The sequence below is a fragment of the Spodoptera frugiperda genome, chromosome 25 (assembly GCF_023101765.2).
Source record: "Spodoptera frugiperda isolate SF20-4 chromosome 25, AGI-APGP_CSIRO_Sfru_2.0, whole genome shotgun sequence".
Classification (NCBI taxonomy): domain Eukaryota; kingdom Metazoa; phylum Arthropoda; class Insecta; order Lepidoptera; family Noctuidae; genus Spodoptera; species Spodoptera frugiperda.
In genome coordinates, this window is record NC_064236.1 from 15,959,050 (window position 1) to 15,983,718 (window position 24,669).

At 33.7% G+C, this 24,669-nt stretch overlaps 1 protein-coding gene, 2 long non-coding RNA genes, 1 other non-coding gene and 1 pseudogene across 4 annotated transcripts in view; 3 read left to right on the forward strand and 2 right to left on the reverse strand.

Moving 5' to 3' along the window:
- Positions 1-11,963, forward strand: part of LOC118274597 (uncharacterized) — a 92,765-nt gene extending 80,802 nt beyond the window's left edge. Inside the window, exon 4 of the mRNA XM_050704021.1 lies at positions 10,404-11,963. Within this exon, the coding sequence (XP_050559978.1) occupies positions 10,404-10,535 (132 nt within the window). The 3' untranslated portion in view covers positions 10,536-11,963. The remainder of the gene's footprint in view (positions 1-10,403) is intronic.
- Positions 11,964-12,143: 180 nt separating this feature from the next.
- Positions 12,144-12,880, reverse strand: LOC126912325 (uncharacterized; annotated as a pseudogene).
- A 2,596-nt stretch (positions 12,881-15,476) lies between these two features.
- Trnar-gcg (transfer RNA arginine (anticodon GCG)) lies at positions 15,477-15,549 on the forward strand. The gene has a single exon. It is a non-coding gene; the product is annotated as a tRNA-Arg (tRNA).
- A 5,378-nt stretch (positions 15,550-20,927) lies between these two features.
- LOC126912345 (uncharacterized) lies at positions 20,928-22,148 on the forward strand. The gene is made up of 2 exons (XR_007706979.1): positions 20,928-21,562; positions 21,806-22,148. It is a non-coding gene; the product is annotated as an uncharacterized LOC126912345 (long non-coding RNA).
- LOC118281468 (uncharacterized) lies at positions 21,780-23,485 on the reverse strand. The gene is made up of 4 exons (XR_007706957.1): positions 23,344-23,485; positions 22,999-23,075; positions 22,765-22,897; positions 21,780-21,931 (listed from the first exon to the last, which is right to left on the reverse strand). It is a non-coding gene; the product is annotated as an uncharacterized LOC118281468 (long non-coding RNA).
- Positions 23,486-24,669: the final 1,184 nt, after the last annotated feature.

The following is a 24,669-nucleotide window of genomic DNA, read 5'->3' on the forward strand; positions in this document are numbered from 1 at the left end:
GACAAAAAGGTTTTTCAATTGGAACAAGTACTTCCGGAGATAAGCGCGTGAGTAATGTAGTAAAGATATGGGAATTAATTAACACTTTTGTTCTACAAATATAAAAAAGTACAAATCAAAAACATATAATAAAGTTTTAATAAATATACATATATGACACATTGAGTAAACACATCTAAACGTATTACAAATTGAAAAAAAATAACCGTGCGTCTAATAATATGGCCAGGGACTGTAAATGCCATACAACCCTAACCCCAACTCACCTCTGCTCTGCGTTTTCGTACAAAAGTGTTTTGGTCAAATTCGTAGCTACTGTAAGTTGTTTATACAGAAATTATTTATCTACATGGCTTGCAGCAGAATGGTATACCACTTAGGTTGCTAAAGTCAAGTCTGATCACTCTACTCAGACACGCTTACCAGACCAAGGCGCTTACGCTTGAAACCAATCTCAACGTCAATGCAATTTAAAGCCAATAAAACTTCAATATTATTAAACGTCAAAACAGATTCCTGAAGTCTGTTATAATTATTATCAAAATGTTTGAATTATAAGTTAAATAGGCTACATAGACTACAACGCACCCCAACGATCACCATATGAAGTGCCTCGGCCAGCACAGGGTTTAAACGCTGTGGATTTAATTTACCCTACAGGGTAGTACGAAGTATTCACAGGTGAATACTTCGTACTTCACCGACCCTCTGGTAGATGTCACTATATGAACATTTCACTGCTTCTACTCGCAAGTTGTAAGTTTTATTATTTTTGGAATCCATCATGAATTTGATATTTCAAATATTTTTATTACAGTCTAAAAAGTTATTTTAGTGTATCCTTTGAAAAGCCTTCCTTTACTTTTTTTCCTTACGGCCGAGTGAAATAATATGTGAAAATTTATTTTTAATATAACTATGGCTTATTTAATAAACTCTAGAAAACATAATAATTATTAACATCTAGAAGTCCTCCTTACGTGACTCATGTTTGTTGAATAAATGAAATGTATGCCACACAAAAACATGGCTGACGCGACCGTATATATTTTGAAGCTAGTACGGGGGTATGAGGCTGGGATACCAACTTATAAAAACTCCTCCATACTAAGTAAATCAAATTTACTTCTGGTTTAGAATTTTTTTTAATAAAACCTAAAATACTTGATGGCAAATTGAAAGTTTTGACAAGCCGTATTTAAAGTTTGAAAAAAGAAGAAATGTGTCTCCGAAATGTCTGTTTCGTATATGCTATGGGTGCATAAATAGAATAATAACAACAAATTTCACAAAGTAGCTGGGCTCTATCATCGATGAAAAGAAATGTACGTAGAGAACTTTCGAATGGTGGCACTAAATTTGACACTTGCTTTTTCTTTCGTTTTCGCATAAAAAGGTGTTTCCATCCCTTTTTCCAAGATCCATTTGAGATAGAAAAATTGCAAAGTCATGACAAAACTGGGAAAAAAATAAATTTATTTGTTGTTTTGGTCATAAGTGGTTAAGGAATATTTCCGGGAAAATGGCGCTTTGAAGCTGACCACCTTGTTGTTTCTCTGTCCTTGTCAATCGTGTGTAAACTTCCATTTAGTAAATTTGAAAGTTTAAATTCTAATTTTTAAGTTCAATCTATAGTTGGATGAAAATATAAATGTGGCCAAAAGATTTTTGGCTTCGTATTTTGTCATTATACTGTGTAACTTTTCGTTGAAGTTTGTTTACAACGCTAGAAAATGTTAAAAACCTGCATCGCACAAGCGAAGTTTTCCTGCAACTCTGATAGGATAACAAATTTCAACAGCTTCCTTCAGGGGTCCGTTGCTACTCTGGAAACTGTTGAACCAGAGGCAGGTGTTACTAGTCTTGGTAGTTGACACAAGACCACAGCAGTAGCAGATTTGACCCCCACCTTTTGTAATTTTTTTCTACAAACAAACAATAATATGATAGAATCACTTTTTGTGATCTTGAAGCCTTTTTGTATTTATTTTTATTGGTTATTATTAGAAAAAGGTCAAGTGTGGACGACTAAGCCGTCTGACTACGTACTCTTTCCTGACCAGATAGAAGTACCCAAAAACGTATTTAGGCAATTAAAATATTTTAGGTGTAATTTTGATAATACATATTACACATGAATTAAACATCTCGTGGTAACTGGCATCTAGCAGATGAGTTGTGAAAGAAGAACGGCACGAGCTTGCTGCTGGGCTTATGTAATTTGAATGAGTGGCGTAGGAGGGCGTTGAGGCGTTAAACAAAATAAAATATTTCTAACATTTTCTAACAAGTAAGTAATTAACAAAATGCTGACTGAAATAAATTGGAGTTTGTCTGACATTCAAATCAAATTAATAGCCAATTTGAACCCTCTTCTTTTTTTTCTCAGAAACTAATACAAACATGTTTAAATGTATGTAATGAATAAACCAACTTTTTATGATTTTTAAACTTTTTTACAGTTTTTAATTAACCGTTTCTTGAGAAAAGCCAAGAATAGATTATAGTCCAGTCATTTGGTAGTTTTACCTGGAAAGTTTTCCGGGAGTTTTGAAAATTGGTGAATTTATAGATTTGGGTATGCTCTTTTCGAATTTCAACTTTGCCACCTCGTACAACCGCCGCTCGCGCCGCCATATTGAAAAAATGGCGGCTAAAAATGGTTTTTTATTAATATCTCCGTTCCGACGCATTTTACGAAAAAATATTTATTTACAAAATTAAACTAGAAAAAATTCCTACAATTTATGTATTGATAACTTTTTCATAAAATCAATAGTTTTTGGCGTACGAGCGCCGCAAAGTATTATTCATCTGCACCACCACGTGTACAAACTATGTGTGTTGTGCAGCAACGACTGTCGCAACCGAGGGCTGGGCTCGCTGTCATTGCAGAGGTAAGTCCCCTGTTTGAGGAGTGGCTAGAGAAGCGCCATGGCGTCCTCACCTACCGCCTGACGCAGGTGCTTACCGGACACAGGAGTTTCGGTAGGATCCTGTTTTTGATTGGGCGGGAGGAAACGCCCGGGTGCCATCACTGCGAAGACCACCCGGAGGATACGGTGGAACATATAACATAACACATATAACATCAGAAACAGGAACCTACCGAAACTTCCCTGTTTGTACAACACACATTGTTTGTAAACGGTTTTTTATTAATATCTCCGTTCCGACGCATTTTACGAAAAAATATTTATCTACAAAATTAAACTAGAAAAAATTTCCTACAATTTATGTATTGATAACTTTTTCATAAAATCAATAGTTTTTGGCGTACGAGCGCCGCAAAGTATTATTCATCTGCACCACCACGTGTACAAACAATGTGTTTTTTTTTAATGTATCAATTCTTAAAAACTAATTATGATATCTCGTTCAAACCAATTTTCTTTGAAAGTTTCCATTAAAATCTACAGTATATATTTTTTTTAGTTTTCTTACTCACTTATTTTAAAAGTTAGAGGGCAGGACACATTCGATAGACCTCATTTTTCCACTTTGGAAGTGTCTATCTTTCAAACAATTGATTTTGACGAAAAATGGTTTTAGGAACCATGACGTATTTTAATGGCCTATCCATAGACAACCATCACGGATAGGTTAGACGAAAAAAAAATTTTTTGAAGAGGTGCAGTCTCCGCCCTCTATCTCGGAAACGGTGCACGGTATAAAAAAAAAGTTTAGACAAAAGTTGTAGAGAATTTTGTATTCTACAATATTGGTATTAAATGCAAATACCAAAAACCCATAGGAAATGAGATATTTCCAAAAAAGCGCAAAAAAACGTTTTTTGGTACCTTTTGACCTTAAAATTTAATAGTTGCTTACACCCTACCATATGTAGGTTTTGAGACAAGTTTCAGGCAGTCATTATACAAGTATATACAAAATTACAGCTGGGTATCTCAAATTCCGAGGTGAAATCCTAATTTGACTGGACTTGATTTTATGAAAAAGTTATCAATACATAAATTGTAGGAAATTTTTTCTAGTTTAATTTTGTAGATAAATATTTTTTCATAAAATGCGTCGGAACGGAGATATTAATAAAAAACCGTTTTTAGGCGCCATTTTTTCAATATGGCGGCGCGAGCGGCGGGTGTACGAGGTGGCAAAGTTGAAATTCGAAAAGAGCATACCCAAATCTATAAATTCACCAATTTGCAAAACTCCCGGAAAACCTTCCAGGTAACCCCCTTTTTATCTACCAAATGACTGGACTATATACTACTAATATGTTTCTATCTACTCTTAATATGTTTCCTTGAATCGAAGCACACCTGCCACATTATTTTTTAAATACAGAACGAAAGCAAAATACAAATAAGCTATGTTTTGGCCGCTTATTTTGTAAATTCTTCATAAAAAATATTTTTCTAGGTTTTAAATGTTCTTTAAGGACTCGCATGTCGCACATTATGTAGCTAAACAGGGTGAAAAATAGCGCGGAACTTACTTTACTTAAACGCACCTTAAGAACTTTATTTTGAGAATGTGGTTGATTAGGATGAAAAATGCAATTGTTTAAAGTAACGCGCTCAAATAAAGACTACAAACTAAGTTAGAAAACAAATAGGGTGTGCAATGGCACACCCTATTATTGGGTTAACTTATTCTTATATATCTTATTGGATTAACTGGTTATTGAACCAAGATTAGAAAAGTGAAAATCCTTCGATCAGGCCAGATGATCCTGGCTGGTGGGCGATGATGCCGAACATTTGAAGGTTGGAAATTACTATCTGTGCTAATTTGTGAGTGAATTTCACGTGTTGCTTGCGCGGCAAATGTTACCTAGTAAGATATGAGGACATACGCAACGCATGATGAGTGTATATTTTTGCCAAGTAGATACTAAGCTCATAGATCGATTGCCAGATTCTGGATGAATTATGAAATGATTCTATATTCAAGTGTCAGTCAGACAGTAATGACACCGCAGCTAGATTCGTACAAAGTCGTAGCAAGACGAGTGCTACTTCGTAGCTAGACGAGTGCTACGTCGTAGCTAGACGAGTGCTACGTCACCTACCGCCTGACGCAGGTGCTTATCGGACACGGAAGTTTCGATACTACTACTTTCGGGCCTACTCCGGTTCTCGAATGCGAAGTTTCTCGTTTAATGTTCAGCCGTAGGTTTTATTGATTTACTAATAAAATTACTTATAATAAAGTTTTATTTTTAATTCCATATCAAAATCTATTTATTTATCCTCATTTCGCCAAAGGCGAAACTGAACGACTGCCTCGTTGATCGAGTGATCGCTAGTGCGACAGCCGGCAATGATCTAGAAAATGTCCAGTATATGGCAATTGGCTCACCCCTATTACGGTGAAAAGTGAGCATTGTATAGCGGCATTACATGGTGTAATGTGCAGATGCACAGGTAAAGGCAGAGATCTGCCTAGCCCTTCGGATATAAAAGGTGTGACGTTGTTTGAAAATGATACTACACATATTATGTAAAAGTAATTTTATTGCAAAACCATCACCATCAAATATTATTACATTGAAGGCGCACAAGAGCCATTCAAGAAACTCTTTAAATAATCTACAATAAATTGCCGCGACATGTCACAAGTTGATTAATTAATATTTTTTAGAGTATGCCATAATATTATATCTGCGGTATCGACAATCAAGAAACTCTTTAAATAATCTACAATAAATTGCCGCGACATGTCACAAGGTGTTTAATTAAAATTTTTTAGAGTATGCCATAATATTATATTTGCGGTATCGACAATCAAAAAACTCTTTAAATAATCTACAATAAGTTGCTCAGTTGCTGCTACATGTAACAAAGTTATTATTCCACTCGATCTGGTGCTGCAGGTTTGTTCGAAGGCTCGAGTTGTCGTCCAACCACGACGCCATGATGTCAACTGAAAACAATAATAAGACTCATATTTTATTTTTTTCTAAACTCGCTGTTCGAGGATATGGTAGTCAAGATTAAGAATGTGTACCAACTTCCAACTATCAGATCGATCTCTCGACAGGAAGGGTGTAAAATAAAATTAATATTTTTTTCCAAAACATATTAACAATCGGGTAACTACACTAAACGAAACTGTTTCATATAAATATAATTCAAGAAAATAGAACAGGTGTCCGTTGCCTATATTCACTATTTCACATACTTTCAATTTGAATTGCAGAAAATTTGGGCGCATAATATACATAAATTTAAAATAATTTCGTAAAAAGTTTATGTTAAGGAGCAAATGTATACATACACTAGCTGGCCGGCAAACTTAGTACCGCCTCAATCACCTTTTAAACCTTCCCGGGACTTCCACAAAAAAGTCAAGACCAATTTTAGCCAAATCGATCCAGCCGTTTTCGAGTTTTAGCGAGACTAACGAACAGCAATTGATTTTTATATATACAGGGTGACTTTGAATTCGACGTATTCCTCTCGGGAGGTGATACTTAATACAACTAATTTCCTACAAAATTAGCCCTGAGGTCTTTGGGCGGAAAGTGGCTAGTTTCTGAGATATTCAACATTTTTGGTTTTGGTAAAAAAATTTTTTTTTAAACGTTGCCCCACACTCGGATTTTTTCCTGTGTCGTGGGTGCGTTTACAAACATACAAGTTCACATACACATGACACCCAGACCCGAAACAACAATTTGTGGATCACACAAAGAGTTGCTCCGTGCGGGAATCGAACCCGCTACCCGTTGCGCGGCAGCCAGTTGCCCAGCCACCGCACCAACCGTGCAGTCGAATTGATTACAAAAACATCAATAAATAAAAAACTACTGGTTGGATTTTAGTAGTTTTAGTTTTAATCAATTGCCAATACATCAGTTATCATTTATAAATACTAATAATGGCACAAATATCATTCGTTTTAAAATAGCAAGTAATTTCCTATCAAATTTTGTTTTGTGTCACTAATTTGGTCGATAAAAAACTAGATTTATTTTTAAAAAAATGTATGACACTAACAGTCAGTTGCAGGAACGATCATTAAATTTTTAAAGTGACTTTAAATATTAATGAAGCTTTAAAGTGTTGCACAAAGAAGTATTTCTATCTCATTTTAATGCCGGATTAACTTTAATTAAAGAAACGTCAAATCGGGACTTTAGCCTATTTTCTACGTTGCACAAAACGTCATTAGCGCTAAAGGAGCATTAATTTGACAGTTTGGGGTTATAATTTTTAATGCCTAGTCAAACATCCATTAAACTTGTTATTAAACTCTGAATTCTTTTGTAAATAGTGCTAGTAATATTTTTTTACTTTATTACAGTATTATTTTGTCCCTTTCATCTTTATCCGCTCCTTCCACGACGACGTCGTGTAATTCCAGATAGGATAAATTTATTTGAAAAACATGACGGAGAAGAGTTTCGTGTGAGATACAGGATTTCTAAAGCTTTACGCATTTGCGAGATACTCAATTTAGAAACAAACTCGAAGAAATAGAGCCATTGATGGCCTCACATAGTTATTGATATGTTTGAGATTCTTCGCTACTGGATCTGCCGAAGATCAGCTTCCTGCCAAACATAGGCCTTCCTTAGTGTTAACAACCACTAGCAACACCAGACAGATATAATGTAGGATGTAATTATAATATAATAGTATTTAATTACTGAGTACTATTCATAGGAATAATATTAAATAATAGTATTAAACCTTTTTCGTCATTTCATAGACTACATAAACTGTTTAAAATAAATGTTCGCTGAAATGGAACGTCAAATGATATATTTAAAAACCGGCCAAGTGCGAGTCGGACTCGCCCATGAAGGGTTCCGTAACAGCAAGTAGATGACATATTATAAAAGTTACAAAATAACTTGGTTTTACATAGTGTTTGTATGAACGACATAGTTATATTTGCGGTTTTTGAAAATGATTTATTGTTTAAAAACTAATAATGATATCCCGTTTAAACCAATAATTTTCGTTGTTATTTTCTATTGAAATCTACAGCATATATTTTTTTTTAGTTTTCTCACTCTCTTATTTTAAAAGTTAGAGGGGGGGACACTCATTTTTCCACTTTGGAAGCGTCTAACTTTCAAACGGTTGATTTTGACGAAAAATGGTTTTAGGAACCTTTATGTCTTTTTTAAAGACCTATCCATAGACACCCATCACGGATATGTTAGCTAAAAAATTTTTTTAATAATTTTTATTCAAAATTCGAATAGCGGTTATCGAAATAAATCAACCTAAAGTTTCAACTATGTAGGCCCAACAGTTTCGGAAATAAATGGCTGTGACATACGGACGGACAGACAGACAGACAGACATGACGAATCTATAAGGGTTCCGTTTTTTGCCATTTGGCTACGGAACCCTAAAAATGGCGGGAAATAATTAATTCGAATATTGGTCGATGAGACGGATTGTTGGTTTATAATTGTTCTGTAAAAATAAATTGTAATTCCTGAAATGTTATGAATTTCATTTAATTATTTTATATTATTTTACCTATTATTTCCATATCTTAACGTTAACTATTAAGTAGTTATTTTTAAGAATAAATAAAATGACTAATCTTGTTTTAAATTAATTTATTTTATTATATATTTATTTTACTAAAATACCAAGTCCCCTCATTACATGGGGGCAATTCGTACTTCCTCTGTGGGTGCAATATTATACCATTCTTTGGTTAATTCTTTGCTTAAAAAGTTAGTACAAGGGCGATGCATACTGCCTGAACCAGCCTGTGTTGCACCAGATACCATGGTTAATGAATAATGCTGAAAATTCTTTCTACAAAAGGAAAACTCGAGACGAGTCCAATTCTCAATTAATCACAACAATAACAAACACCTGGAAGCTACGTTAAATCTTCTCTCTTACAAACGCTACCAACGATACCAATGAAAGATAATTCAACACCACATTAAAGCAATTGATAATATTTTTATTGTAAAAATTTTGGATTTTTCCTAAATACAGAGATGACAGAAACGCTCATAATGACAATATTGACAACTAGGGCTGGCGAACTAGGAATTTCTTCCCGCGAACCAAAAAGGTTGATACCTATTTTAAATCGGAACACATAATTGAATCGGTCAGTGAATTAGAATAAGATTTGATATTTATATGTATTCCACTATTAAGACACTACAAAATACATTTAATAGTAGCTAATTAAAATAACACATATGCTTAATCTGTTAAATATAGAGATATTTAATCAAATACAAAATATAGATATAGGTATTACGTAAAGAATGTGATTAGCTCTGAAAAAACTCATAACTGAGTCTTAGTTTACAAGTAACTAAGTAGTAACAAATGGTATTGTATTGATTTTTATAGTGTCCTTTAACTACATGAAATAAATCGAAACACGATCGATAAATCGTCATTTTAAAAAATCGGTTTTTTTCGAAGCGGGATTCGCTTCCTTCCATCCTTAATGACAATTTACATTCAATTAGTTCCAGAGAGTATACAAATACTACGTAATCAGTTCATTCAAAATATGTGTTTTAAATTGCAACACTTTTTAATGTCGTCTTTAGTTAAAGCCCCATTAAAGGGACCCGCAACAGTTTTGTGCAACGTCTTTAAATTTAATGGAATATTAGCTATAATGACGGATTAACTAATGTCGATTTTAAAGACAGTTTTCTGCAACTGACTGTAAGCGTACAAACTATTAGAAAAACTTCCTTGGTTTATTAGCTACCCAGAAACATAAAATTATTTACAACATTCTCAAAAATAAATGAATTAATTGATGATAAGTAGAGTGGAAAGAGAAAAGGGCAAAAACATCTTTATTTGCAAAAATTTGTTCAAAGTAACCTTCCCTACGACGAATACATGCCCGAACACGCTTCCTTTTCTCTATGACGGTCACTCTTGGACTGAATATGCGTCTAATTTCGTCATTATCTTCAAATACGTTTTGGAGAAGAATTTCGATACATGGCCTATTCCGTCTGTATAAACAAGGGACTTAGGTAAAAACCAACCAGCGTTAGGTTCTGGTCATTGTGCATGCCATGTAGTCATGTAGTGGGACCGCCCTGACAATATAACAACATGGGAACCGAGACATCCTACCATTTCCGCACAGTGGATCGATAGTGCTCTGATCAAACTGTCACAATATCCATTATTAGCCCCAAAAAGTCAACGAAATCTAAAAAAGCAAAACCAACAAGTCCACGGATACGGTTTTGATTCAAATGTTTGGATAGGTATCATTAATAATGACTTAATTGGGCTCTAATTTTTACCCAATAATTTAAATGGTGAGAATTAAGATACATTTTTAAGGAATGAGCTAGGGTCATTGTTTTATATTTAAATTTAGAAACAAGATTATGAGTTTATTCGAACACGACGATTGTTTAGTGCACTATCGAACTACTATATACTATAAATTTTATTTATCTTTAGTTCGAGGAAGATGTGGAGAACTACCGATATTGGACAACAATGAAAGTGCGGCCGAAGTTGAAGACTCGGCTACCACAATCTCTTGTACCAAGTGAAGATACCAATTTCAACTGTTCATCAAGAAATTATTGAACTTCGACCCAGCACATCTTCAACAGCTTCCTCATCCCTTCATTCACTTTGTAAAAATCCATTCACTACAAAAGCCAGCAAAGGAGTACAAATGAAACCACATCAGATAGAACTACTTAATGCACCATTTCTAAAAAGAAGAAAAACCTTTATACCTTTATCTGAAACCTTTATCTGAAGTTGATGAGATGAAAGAAATGGTGTTGCCTTCAACACAAGGAAGTTCTACTTCTATGGAAATGTCAGAAATCTCATCAGAAATCAACACTAAAACTAATTCAGACACGGAGAACCTTTATGCTTGACCTTATTAAAAAAAAAACACAAAATTATATAGGCTTACCAAAGAATTATAATTGGTTAATTAGTTATTTAGAAAGTAATCTCAATATAAAATCTATAGATATAATAGTAACTTTGTATAAGATTAAAAATAATACCCCTTTCTACCAAATCTCGGACTTTTTTGAGATATCATTAACCACATTATGGAGAATATTTTTCAGAACTTTGTGTGTTCTATCCAAACTCTTCTCACAATTTATTTTTTCGTCTAAAGTCTATGATGTCAAAAGAAACTTACCAATCTCCTTCAGGACCAACAAAGACTACTCAAATGTATATTGCATTATTGACTGCTTTGAAATAGAAATTGAAAAACCTTCAAATCCTATTACCCAGACTCTAACTTGGTCACAGTATAAAAAACGCTAATACGTTAAAATATTTAATATCTACAACACCTGAAGGTTTTATCAACTTTGCGTCTGTTGGTTTTGGGGGTCGTGTATCTGATGCCAATATTGTAGACAACAGCGGTTTTCTGGATGTGCTACCACCAAAATGTACTGTATTGGCAGACAGAGGATTTAAGCACGTGGACGCATTGCTAAGTAGAAATCAAAATAATCTACTTCGGCCGCCCAGTGTTGCAAAAGATCAAAAATTTACAAAACAGGATGCTATCAAAAGCAAGGTCATTGCCAGTCTGCGTATTCGTGTTGAGAGGGTGATAAGGAGAGTAAGGCTATTCAAATTGTTAAAACCACACTCTGTACTAAATAATAAATTAATTCAACATTGTGATGATGCAGTCATTGTAGCATGCGGGTTGATAAATCTACTTAGTCCTATTATTAAAAATGAATAAAATGATGTTTATATAATGCCTTACTTCTTATCTCGTATCATGAGAGTAGGTATTTCACAATCCTCCCGCCCCGAGACCCTCAAGGAAGAGAAGGATCGCAATGAATGAGGTAATGATGAAAAACTGTGTGTACTTTATATAAGCAGTGTCATAATTTGCACCTCTGCCTACCCCTTCGGGGATAAAAAAGGCTATATAGCATAGTTTTAATATCTATTTTTGTCTGTAAATTGTATTTTGATTGATTAAACCATTGTAGACTACCCAAAAAAAATAAAAGATGCAAATACGATTTATACTGTTTTTTATTTAGCACTTTGTAAAACAGTTTTAAAAATAAATTGTTTCCAAAATTCTTCAGCTCCATCTAATAAACCTGTCACATACTGTTTATCATAATCTACCCAGTACTTATGTAGGAGTTTAGTTTGTTCAAAAGTATGATCAGCAATGCAAAACAGTCCTTTTAATTTTTTTGCAGCATGCATTTGAACCATAATCTGCGCTTTATATTTTTCACATAGTACACCATCTCTCACATAATTTTTTATTGTATTCTCACTTATAGGGCATTTTACTTCGATCACAAAGTCGCTACAAATCCCATCAGGTGATTTAAAATCATTCCTGTTACAACTTTACGTTTCTTGCATTCATCCGAAAACATGCCAATACTAACAGTCATGCCCACATTATCTGGAGTTATCTTCTTTTCGCCAATGTTTTTTGCCAAGATGAAGTTCTGGTGACTTACAGCTCCAGCTAATTTTGGTTTACTCCAATAACAGTGAGTAGATGTAGTCGATGGTTCATCTGACCGTTTTATCAGCCACATGGCAAAGCATATGACATGCTTGCAGCCTCCTGCAGAAGTTACACAGTCATTGCATTCTACTGTGATAATCTTCTCAACAGATTCATCAATTACAGCTGTAACCTGATAAAGCCTAGCTTTAACCTTATGTTCCGGTGTTACCCTGCATTTAACAGGGCATAAGTTTCGTTCTCGTTTGACTTCTACGTATCCTACAGCTGTGTCTACATATGCTTCACGTGACGCTAGTAATGCTTTGGCGCTACATGTTTCTGCAATATTATAGCATTCATTTTCGTGCATATATTATAATAGCATTATATAGTCAACTTTCGGCAAGTTTCTGATATCTGCAACTAGGAATCTTTCCGAAACTTTCATGATGAGTTAGTAATGAGGATAACAACACAAAAATAACAAAATGTGTAATTACACAATCACAAGCTCGCCAACGAGTTTGACAAGTTCTCAATGACAGTAGATACATTTGACGTCTATGTACTAGGTTTTTTTACGCATCTCAGTGAGGCAAAGGTATTATCGCCATTCCACCGTAATTTGGCACTTACGTCTTTTTAGAATACACTGAATTTCAAACTCAAAATTATGAATGAAAAGTACATAATTTCGAAAAATTATAAAATATGGGTCGCCCTAGTTTACGCCTTAGTTTACGATTTACTTTTATATAACATAATAATACATGCATGTTAAAAATATGAAATGTTTTCAATTTAAAGCCAATAAAACTTCAATATTATTAAACGTCAAAACAGATTCCTGAAGTCTGTTATAATTATTATCAAAATGTTTGAATTATAAGTTAAATAGGACTACAACGCACCCCAACGATCACCATATGAAGTGCCTCGGCCAGCACAGTGTTTAAACGCTGAGGATTTAATTTACCCTGTGAATACTTCGTACTTCACCGACCCTCTGGTAGATGTCACGATATGAACATTTCACTACTTCTACTCGCAAGTTGTAAGTTTTATTATTTTTGGAATCCCTCATGAATTTGATATTTCAAATATTTTTATTACAGTCTAAAAAGTTATTTTAGTGTATCCTTTGAAAAGCTTTCCTTTACTCGGCCGAGTGAAATAATATGTGAAAATTTATTTTTAAATATAACTATGGCTTATTTAATAAACTCTAGAAGACATAATAATTATTAAAATCTAGAAGTCTTCCTTACGTGACTCATGTTTGTTGAATAAATGAAATGTATGCCACACAAAAACATGGCTGACGCGACCGTATATATTTTGAAGCTAGTACGGGGGGTATGAGGCTGGGATACCAACTTATAAAAACTCCTCCATAATAAGTAAATCAAATTTACTTCTGGTTTAGACCTAAAATACTTGATTGAAAGTTTTGACAAGCCGTATTTAAAGTTTGAAAGAAGAAATGTGTCTCCGAAATGTTTGTTTCGTATATGCTATGGTTGCATAAATAGAATAATAATGACAAATTTCACAAAGTAGCTGGGCTCTACCATCGATGAAATGAAATGTACGTAGAGGACTTTCGAATGGTGGCACTAAATTTGACACTTGCTTTTTCTTTCGTTTTCGCATAAAAAGGTTCCATTTGAGATAGTAAAATTGCAAAGTCATGACAAAACTGGGAAAAAAATAAATTAGTTTTGTTTTGTTTTGTTTTAGTCATAAGTGGTTAAGGAATATTTCCGGGAAATTGGCGCTTTGAAGCTGACCACCTTGTTGTTTCTCTGTCCTTGTCACTCGTGTGTAAACTTCCATTTAGTAAATTTGAAAGTTTAAATTCTAATTTTTATGTTCAATCTATTGTTGATGTTAAATATAAATGTGGCCAAAAGATTTTTGGCTTCGTATTTTGTCATTATACTGTGTAACTTTTCGTTGAAGTTTGTTTACAACGCTAGAAAATGATAAAAACCTGCATCGCACAAGCGAAGTTTTCCTGCAACTCTGATAGGATAACAAATTTCAACAACTTCCTTCGGGGGTCCGTTGCTACTCTGGAAACTGTTGAACCAAGCAGGTGTTATTAGTCTTGGTAGTTGACACAAGACCACAGCAGTAGCAGATTTGACCCCCACTTTTTGTAAATTTTTTCTACAAACAAACAAAAATATGTTAGAATCACTTTTTATGACCTTGAAGCCTTTTCGTATTTATTTTTATTAGTTAATATTAGAAAAAAAGGTCAAGTGTAGACGACTAAGCCGATACGCTTTCCTGACCAGATAGAAGTACCCAAATACGTATTTAGGTGATAAAAATATTTCAGGTATAATTTTGATAATTGGTATAAAAGTTACTAGACGTGAATTAAACATCTCGTGGTAACTGTCATCTAGCAGATGAGTTGTGAAAGAAGAACGGCACGAGCTTGCTGCTAGGCTTATGTTATTTGAATGAGTGGCGTGGGAGGGCGTTGAGGCGTTAAACAAAATAAAAGATTTGTAACATTTTCAAACAAGTAACTAACAGAAATGCCGACTGATATAAATTTGAGTCTGTTTCAAGGAATTGTCATTATCGTGTTACACCTTACAAAAGTATCATGCAAACTAGAATAATAGCCAATTTGAACCCTCTTTTTTCTTATTTCTGAGAAACTAATTCGAACATGTTTAATATGTGTAATGAATGAACCCACTTTTTATGATTTTTAAACTTATTTTTGTTGAACAGTTTCTTGAGAAAAGCCAATAATAGGCCACTCTATTTGGACGTTAGTGGCGCAATTTTTTTATTATTTTATTTAGTTAACAATATATTGTGAATATTTTTTAATAATATTACAAAACAATAAATGGAACAACTATTATGACAGCAATAATTTGCCGTAGTTGTCATTCATCTCATTACTATCCCTTGAAATGAAACTAAATGTGCATCTGTCAGTAAAACTTAAGATCCAGATCATTCTGTTGCGTTGAGTGTGTAGAAACAGATAGCCATTTTTAATTCATATATCATCGGGCCCTGTGGCGGAATGGATAACGCGTCTGATTGCGGATCAGAAGATTCCAGGTTCGAGTCCTGGCAGGGTCGTCTTATATTTTTTCCTTCTTTTGCTTTTTATCCCATCTTCCTCAATAACCCAAAGTTGAATTCAAGTCGTTAGAATTGTCTTAACTTTGTAATTTTATCATTCAAATTTAATAACCAACAGTTCAGTTTATAACAGTACTATTCTTGTGGTATGTGTTTTAATATTAAATTTTCTCATACTTTTTTCTTTAATATGTTTTTTATTTACAATGAGAAACACAAAAAATCCTAGTAATGAAATCGCTATATGGCTTCATGTGATGACATTTGAAATGGCGGGTAATTAATTTATGTATATGTGTTAAATTACGGATTAGTGAATAGTCCCGTTGGACCGTTTTGAGTACGCCGTAGCAACCAAGTGCTACGCCGTAGCCAAAACGCTATTAGGTAAACTTAACCATTGGTTCATGTGCTACATCGTAACAACACGTGATGCAATGGTTAAGGGATATTGGGAATAACTTTATATTTATCATTTTCTTATTATCATTACCATTTTTATTTTTTGTTTCAGAAATCCATTAAAGTAAATAATTAATTTTAACCAGGGACAACTCGTTTCACCTATTTTATCTTTCCTAAAATATTAATTTTCTAAATTCATTAGATTTGAAAAGGTTCTACAACTTTCTTCATTTTAGTAATTGTAAAAAATATCCAAGATCAAAAGAAACAACCAAATGTAGTAATGGAATCCCTTATTTTGTCTCTAATATCACAGGCGCATTAGCTCAGTGGTAGAGCGCCTAGACAAAAACGGAGAGTCTAGGAAGTCGTTGGTTCGAATCCTTCATGCGCTTATCACTTTTATTTTTTGGATGGAAAAGATTTTCTTTTTTATTATTAAGTTTTTTTTGTACATAGGAAGTTTTCTGTTTTTCTAATTAAAATATCTAAATATCTCTGCCAGCTACAGCCCTCTAGGGTGACAATAACGAATTATTTTCAGTTTCCTAAGAGTGCTAACAGAGCTCGCTACATACTTGTTTCATAATTTCTAAAATAAGATGTTCCTCAATCAGAATTTCTTGAATACACACAGTATTTTGAAAATTATTCTAATCTCAACTTTTTGTAGTACACTAAATAACCTATGTTTACAAAACCACATAAAACTAACGTAGTAATTGCTTTTGATTCTTTGCTCAACAACACGTATATGTGCGCTTTAAAGTGAAGCAATGCAAACCAAGTGAAACAGATGGCTCTTGTCTAAAATAGGGTGATGTCAGAGAATTATGCCATAAAAATATGCAGGAATATTATTCTACAATCAAAATATTAAAACACAACTAATCTCCCGCATACATACTCGTACTTAAGAATTTCTTTAAAAAATATTAATACATATTTTCACTGACTCATGCAGATTACACAAACTAAAATTATTTAATATTAGTTTAAAAGTTACCCGTAAATAAAAGAAATACGTAACTAGCCCAGTCAAAATATAAAAAAATCTAAATTATTAAGATCAGCAATTAATAAGAACTTTTCAAAATTTTATGAATTTGTCTACCTTCCCAAGAAAAGTTTTTATTCAATAAGTTAATAAAATATACAAGGTCAAAGTAAACCACAAAATGTAGCAAGGTAACCAAGGGGCTACCTTGCTACATTAAAACAGGAAAAATAAGGATTTTGCCTGTTATATTACAGGCGCATTAGCTCAGTGGTAGAGTGCCTGGTTTGGCGGAGTGGCCAGGAAGTCGTGGGTTCGAATCCCTCATCCGCATCATTTAATTTTTTAATTGTATAGTTTTACTTTTTAGATTTAAAATAGTTTTTTTTACGTAAATATTCGTCTAACATCTACATTATTAATTTTATTTATGTGGTGTGGTATGTATAAGGTCTCATAGCTTACAGCCCTCTGGCGCAGTAGTACAGAAATATGTTCAGTTCCTATAGAGTCCCAACGAAGCTCGCTTCATACTTGTTCAATAATTTGCAGTTAGATGTCACTAGCGAAAAATTTTTTTTGTATACTCTATATTTATAAAAATGATGCATTTTTAACACTGGCTTTTGTGTATGCTATGCTAACATAAGTGTAATAGAATATATGGAATGGTAAATCGTATAAAACTAGCTTAATAAGCATCAGAAAAGCTGTAGAAACGTGTCAACTAGGTCAAATTTTGAACAATCATGGTTAAAGCAGTTTTACTGTCTAGGTACCTATACTTATATACTATACATACATCCTATGCATTCATTTTTTAAACTGTATTAAAATTATAATGTTGAATTACTGCTTGATGTCGACCCTTTGATTACATGACGACAATAGCGCCCTTTTACTTGAAACTGTGGCTCACAGCTGCCGCTCTACAAAGCATGTATGCGCTTTCAAACTAAAGCGATGCAATTCATATAAACCAGATGGCACTTGTTTAAAATAGGGTGAAAGCGGTCGAGTCTAAGAACGTTTATAAAAATCCAAAGAGTAATGTTTTAGGATAATATTGCAATACATTTAGGTACTCTCGTTTGATTTATAGTCTAAAATTCAGGAAAAATACAGATAATTCAATCTAATCAGGTATCCTTTTCGTCTAAACATGATCTTACATACTACACATCAGAAAAATGTAAGAGTTAAATTAATATTTAGTATATTTTTCAAAAAGAAGTATAAAAGAATTACGAGCACATGCAGGATTTGAACCTACGACCTTCGCTCACAACCCCGGATGCGATGCTCTATCCAACTAAGCTAATGTGCTCTGTAGGAACAGCTCGAAATTGGTGACCACTTTCGTCCTTTGGGGATAAATATTAGTGGTAAATAAAGATGGAGGAAATCTTAAACACTTCTATAAATAACCTTGACTAATATTTTGGTAGACGATTTCAAAAAAGTTCTAATGTACAATATTAACTCTACATAGTGATGAAATGCCTAATATATGATGACATCTACCAGAGGGGTAGCAAAACACATGCAGAAGGGTGTAAACAAAATCTTAGCGTTTAAACGTTGTACCGGACGATGTATTTCGTATGAATAACGTTGGGGAGCGTTGTAGTATCCCCAAATAGACTAAAATGGTGAATTGTGCCTCAACTGTGTATAGGATAACGTTTAGATTACTATGTAATTATTAAGTATTTATTTTACAAAGTATAAAATCATGTCACACCGTATTATACAGCTATTTTACAGATATGTATATCACTAATGGTTTTGGTAACTGCAAAGTCAGTCTCAGAACTGTACAAAACTTAATCAAGCCCTTTTAGTCCTTTATTTATATCTCGCTAGTGATTACTACCTTATATAGGCTTTCCGTGCTATTCTTATAATATTTGTAAACGAAACCACGTGTACAAAACAATGTTCCTGCGTAAATCTTTATTATTATCCTGTTGACAAATCCCGTTTGGGCCAGACAAGCAGAAAACGTAGGGAGAGGGTTAATAAAATTATTATTGATTTATTGAATAATGTAGTATTACTACTAGTTTTATTGTATTTTTATCTTTGATACATACGAAATAGAAATATAACATGTTTGGTGTGTTTTGCTAGAAATCTAGGTCTACATGAAGTTTAATCAATATTTAGGTTTACTATATTTATTTATTTTTATCAACTGGTATATTAATAGCGTGTCGCATGCAACGCCCACCTCAGAGAGAGAGTCATCAGACCACCACCAAGTGCTTATGCCCGTTACGTAGCCACGGAAGACTTAACGCTTTGCTGGGACTCCGGCTTGAAGAGCAGGAGTAGGAACGAGGTGGTTTTTAGTCAGTAAGAGTCTGATACTCTCTCTCGACTCACACAAGGAAAAGTCATTGGATGATTTGCCCCCCTCAAAAAAGTATTTTATCCACCACAAACGGTTGTCTGAAAGTAATCACCGTATGTGATAAGACCACCCATTGTACTTAAATTACTATTATAATTTAAACGTATGTTATGTATATGTGCACTAAAGTATGAAATAAAATTAATAATATAACTTTCATAAACACAATGTTCACGTAAGCGCTATGATCACAATATCACGGTGCGGTGTTGTATCGACGCTGCAGTTTGTTCGCCACGTTGCCAAAACAAATAATCTCTTTTAACAATCTGCTATCCTGGTAACCTAGACGTTACGGGAAGTGCTCTTTCTGAAACGAAAGCCTTATTTTGCCAGCCGTGAATATGAAAATGGAGCATCTATTTAACATGGCTCTAGTTATGATCTTTGTTTTACTGATAACCAACAAATGAAAACAAAGGTCATAACATGAGTCGTTACGTAGTAGGGTAGAGCCACCAAAGAGTGCGCATTTTATAAACTTTTATTTATTAAAAAATCAACTTAAAAATTACACCATGTACTTATTATTAATTTTAAGCTTTGGTTATTGAAGAATACAATTTTAAACTTTAATCTAAGGTAACCGATCTCAAATAATTTGAAATAGTCTCAAACATAATACTCGTCCCGTTTCGGACTTTCTTTGCGTTTTTGTCATTTTTCCATTTTGATCTACGTTGGATGACAATAATACCATAATGTTGTATGTAACTAGACCTATGCGTGATGTTGAATCATGTACAATATACTTAATATACAATATAATTGTTTTTAAATTTTGAAAGATATACAAGTAAGAAAAATACGTTTACAAAATAATAAAATATGTTTTTTGTATACAGCGTGTTTAAAAAAATACGTTTAAAAAAATACCAATTTTTGTTGTTATCTAGAAACCGTGCACTTGATATGTATACCCCTTTTTGTTACACCGTGTATATTTATTATTATTTCTAAAACAATATTTATGCCTAGGATATGGAGGTATGGAGGAAGAAAAACTACAAAAAACGTGTAAATAAATGACTAGAACGATTTCGTTAACTCATTTTTGAGATGTGTTTTACAATCAGTAAAAGGTTCTTGTGTTTTTTTTCATATAATTCATTAGCTAGTTTTGGATTTCGAGTGACAGCCAACAAAACAAAATACTAATATTGAATTCAGTAATCAAGATTCATGCTATAATGTACCAACATGCAATGCTACAGCTACAGCGCGTAGTTGAATTTCACCCCGCTTATTGCGACGGCGTGTAAATCGCTACCGCTCGGTCATCAACTCAGTGTCCGTCTGACTCTGGCGGCGAATGCACACGTTATTTTTTCCCCATCAAACCGCTTAAAGTTCGTTGAATGAACACTATACTTTTACCTGTTTAGGCCCCTTTTTCGTATCAGATTTTTTAATAATTAATCTGAAACTGCCTCATTGGTTGACTTGCGAACCAAGTGCGGTAACTGGGTGGTAAATAGTGGATTTATATTCTGTAGTCTGTACACTTTTTTAATGCACTGAATGCGATGCCAAATTAACAAAAGGGAGAAAGAAATACAGGGGCCTTAGACAAAGTAACAATTTAAAAACGATAACGAAGTTAGAAAAGTCTAAAATGTATGGAGCTGCGTTAAGTCACGTGGTCAATCGTCATCGTTATCGCAATTTGGTAGACAATGTAACATTTCATAACGAAACCATAAAGTAACGAATACGTTAGCGAACGTTATCGTGTTTATTCCATACAAATGCGTAGACAAGCCGCACTTTCAGTGTTCGTCTTCGCCTCGATCGTGATCGTCATTAAGGATAACGAAACGAACGCTAAAACGTTGTAGTTATCGACTAATATCGACACAAGATGGCCGGATTTCATTCTACAGCTGATTTTTGACCTTGGTTAATGACATACCCTTGAGTATTTATTTTATGTTAGAAGCATTACTGCAGGTTAAATAAATTATAAAATGCATTCTCTTCGTTTATTGTGGGCTGTGCACAATGAGAGCGCCTGGGAGAGGCGTCAAAACCGATTAAATCAGCGATGGCTATTGGAAACAATTGGAGAAATGCCTGAATTGTTGTTCATCTAACATTTCAGACTTAATATAAGAGCATTTAGGAAATTATGCAAGGACCTAGAAGCTCATGCACGATTAAAGGGTTCTACTGAGATTCCCCTGGAACTTAAGGTAAGAAATTTTACATTAATTAAACAATATAATTATATGTATTGCAGGCAACCAGATACTTATGTTGTTGGTTATTGATCCTAATAACTTGAGTTAAAGCATTATTCGTCTGGTTAGTTTCATATATTATAGGTACTAATTATAACAAAAATATTGTGGCACGACACAATACTTTATTAACTGCTGTAGAGGTAAGTAAAAATAAAACCACATAATCTAAATCTGTATTATTATAATTTTCAGGTGCTGTGTGCTCTTAGCTTTTTAGCTACTCGCTTGCCGCTGTCTCGAAGGGGGTCGCTCAAACGAGGGTGGTCGGGAGAAACAGCAGACTGCGGTGTCGCTGGCGATCTCAACCGCGGACCACGCCTGGTGGATGGAGAAATATTATTTATATTAAATATTTATGTATAAGATTTTTTATAAATACTAATTCATCATTTATATAATAGGTAATATTTATAAATAATAATTCATAACCAGATTAACCAAGTTAAAAACTAATTTATCAAAAAATTAAATGGTGTCTTTCATGTAAGTGAAGTTACTTGGTTGACTAATGTTATTAAGAATATTTTATAAAACATTTCGATTTATTTATTTGCCATCTACCTACTAGAGACAATTAAGTAGCTCATTTTTGAGCAGATCCCTTGAAGGTGTATACCTAGTACTTACATTAAATCCTAGTTTTTCTATAGTCTTGTCCATAGTTATAAGTATAATATATATATATATATATATATATATATATATATATATATATATATATATATATGTTATAAGTGTAAATGAGATTAAAAAGACAATTTGGCATGAACTTTTGAAAAATAACAATAACATGCGGGTTTGGACACCAAAGTATAGCTTGTACTATACTATATAATATGTACTTGTTTGAATTTTTGTAGTAAGGAGTTTAATGTTTAAGTTTAACTAAGAAAGCAAATGTTTTATGGTATATGCCAATAAACATTTCTTGTTTCTTTCTTACTATGGGTGTCAGAGATTGATCATCATCATCATAATTATAAAAAGTCCCCAGTCTAGTTATAACAGAGAAAATTATTACAAGCCAATTTTCATAACTTGTGGTTATGAAAATTGGCTTGTGTCCACTTATCCAAAACCCTTTAGTAAATAGCTTGCTAGCCACTCTACCATCACACCAGTCTTTCCAAAAATGTTCATTAAATCCTTACTTTTTATCACTTGTCTGTAGTCTTGCTGCCACCACCACCAACAGCATTCAATATGTTTGTCAGTTCAATCCACAGTCGGTCTGACCGTACCCAACCTAGTGATGCAGCAAGAGGCCTCGCCGGGTCACCATGACTGTAACATAAACAAACAAAGATTCAGTATAAGTACTTCATTGTTAAGATTGCATCATTGTGTACATTACATACTAGTGAATACAACTTGGATTTACTTACTTTGCCATATCCTCAAGCAGCATTGACAATTGTTGGGAACTTGTTCGCACTCTTGATTCCATGTTTCATCACTATCACTAAAAATTATAATAGATTAGAACACCAAGCATTTATAAAAATGAGTCTATTTTGATTATCATTAAGTCTAAAACTTAATATCAAAGTTAATGATAATTAAAACTTAATACTTATAAACAAAAATTTAGAATAATAATACTCTATTCACTTACTTACTAGTATAAAGTTTTGTTTGTATTATAATTTACAATACTTTAGCTACTCTTTATTTCTATGATTTCACTCAAGTAAAACGACTTTACTTAAAACAAAGACTATATTACTTACTAGAAATAACGTGGACTGTCTTATGCGAGGGCTAGTTCGAAATTGAACTAATAAAGTCATATTTCTCTTGGGAAGCACTTGAGCCCAGCATTTTTCGGATATTTACGTCTGGACTAAGGACATTGCAGCACAACCACTTGAAGCCCACCGGCGCGGCGATCACCGTGCCAATCCCGTGACGTCACCCAGCACTGTAACGTCGCTGACTGTGATAACATCACCCTCACGAAGTACGGCGATCGCCAACAACTCACTTATTCTTATCAGTAAAATTCGAAAACAGTAATAACTCGCGGGAATAATCCGATTTGAACTTCTTGAGTGACACTGACAGCTAAATTTTCGCTACCATAAACAATATTTTTGCTTTTTAGCGAATTATCGATTCGACACAACGATAACGATCGCGATGTTACTTTGGCTAAGAAATGTTTGTCGTTATCGTTGAGACGATGACGATTTTAGATATCGTTTCGCTACCAAGCGATGTTACTTTGTCTAAGGACCCAGAGAGCTTTAGCATAAGTTCTAAAAAGTAGGACTTGAGTTGTGGAACAACGCTTTTGAGTATTAATAAAAAACAAATTTAACAAAAAAAAACCGACTTCAAAAAATAAATATTCAAAAACAAATTAATATGCATTAAAAAGTAAAAAAATAATTACATAGTTTTCAACAACTTAATAGACCAACTAACTTTACTAACATAGGTACCTATGAATAACAAACAATTATCAAAATATTTTCAGAGTTATCCTACACACACAACGTCACGCCTTTTATCCCGAAGGGGTAGGCAGAGGTGCACATTACGGCACGTAATGCCGCTATACAATGTACACCCACTTTTCACCATTTTGTGTTAAAGTCCCATGTAGAGATGTGCCGTTCCCGGTAATATTCCCCGAGGTGGGAATATTGGTGGGAATATTGCCGGCAATATTCCCGGGAGTGGAAATATTGGGGAATATTGCTTAATTGCAAGTCAAATTAACCTCGAAAACGGTGTTTAATACTTGAAATTAGCATTTAAAGAACAGTGTACATTATATACAATAATATATTGTTTTGGGTAAAATTGCCAATATTCCCAGCAATTTTGGGCAATATTCCCGGTAATTTACCGGGAATATTCCCAATGTTGCCGGGCACGATAGCGAATACAAGAAATAACCATTAATATTAATCTATGAATTGAAGATCGGTGGGTATTGAATAAAAGGCACAAATAGAATCAATTCTTTTAATGTTTTTCTGGTTTCCAACGTCAAATCACATAACCAAAACGTTATCAAAACTACAAATTATAAAAAAATAACATTATTT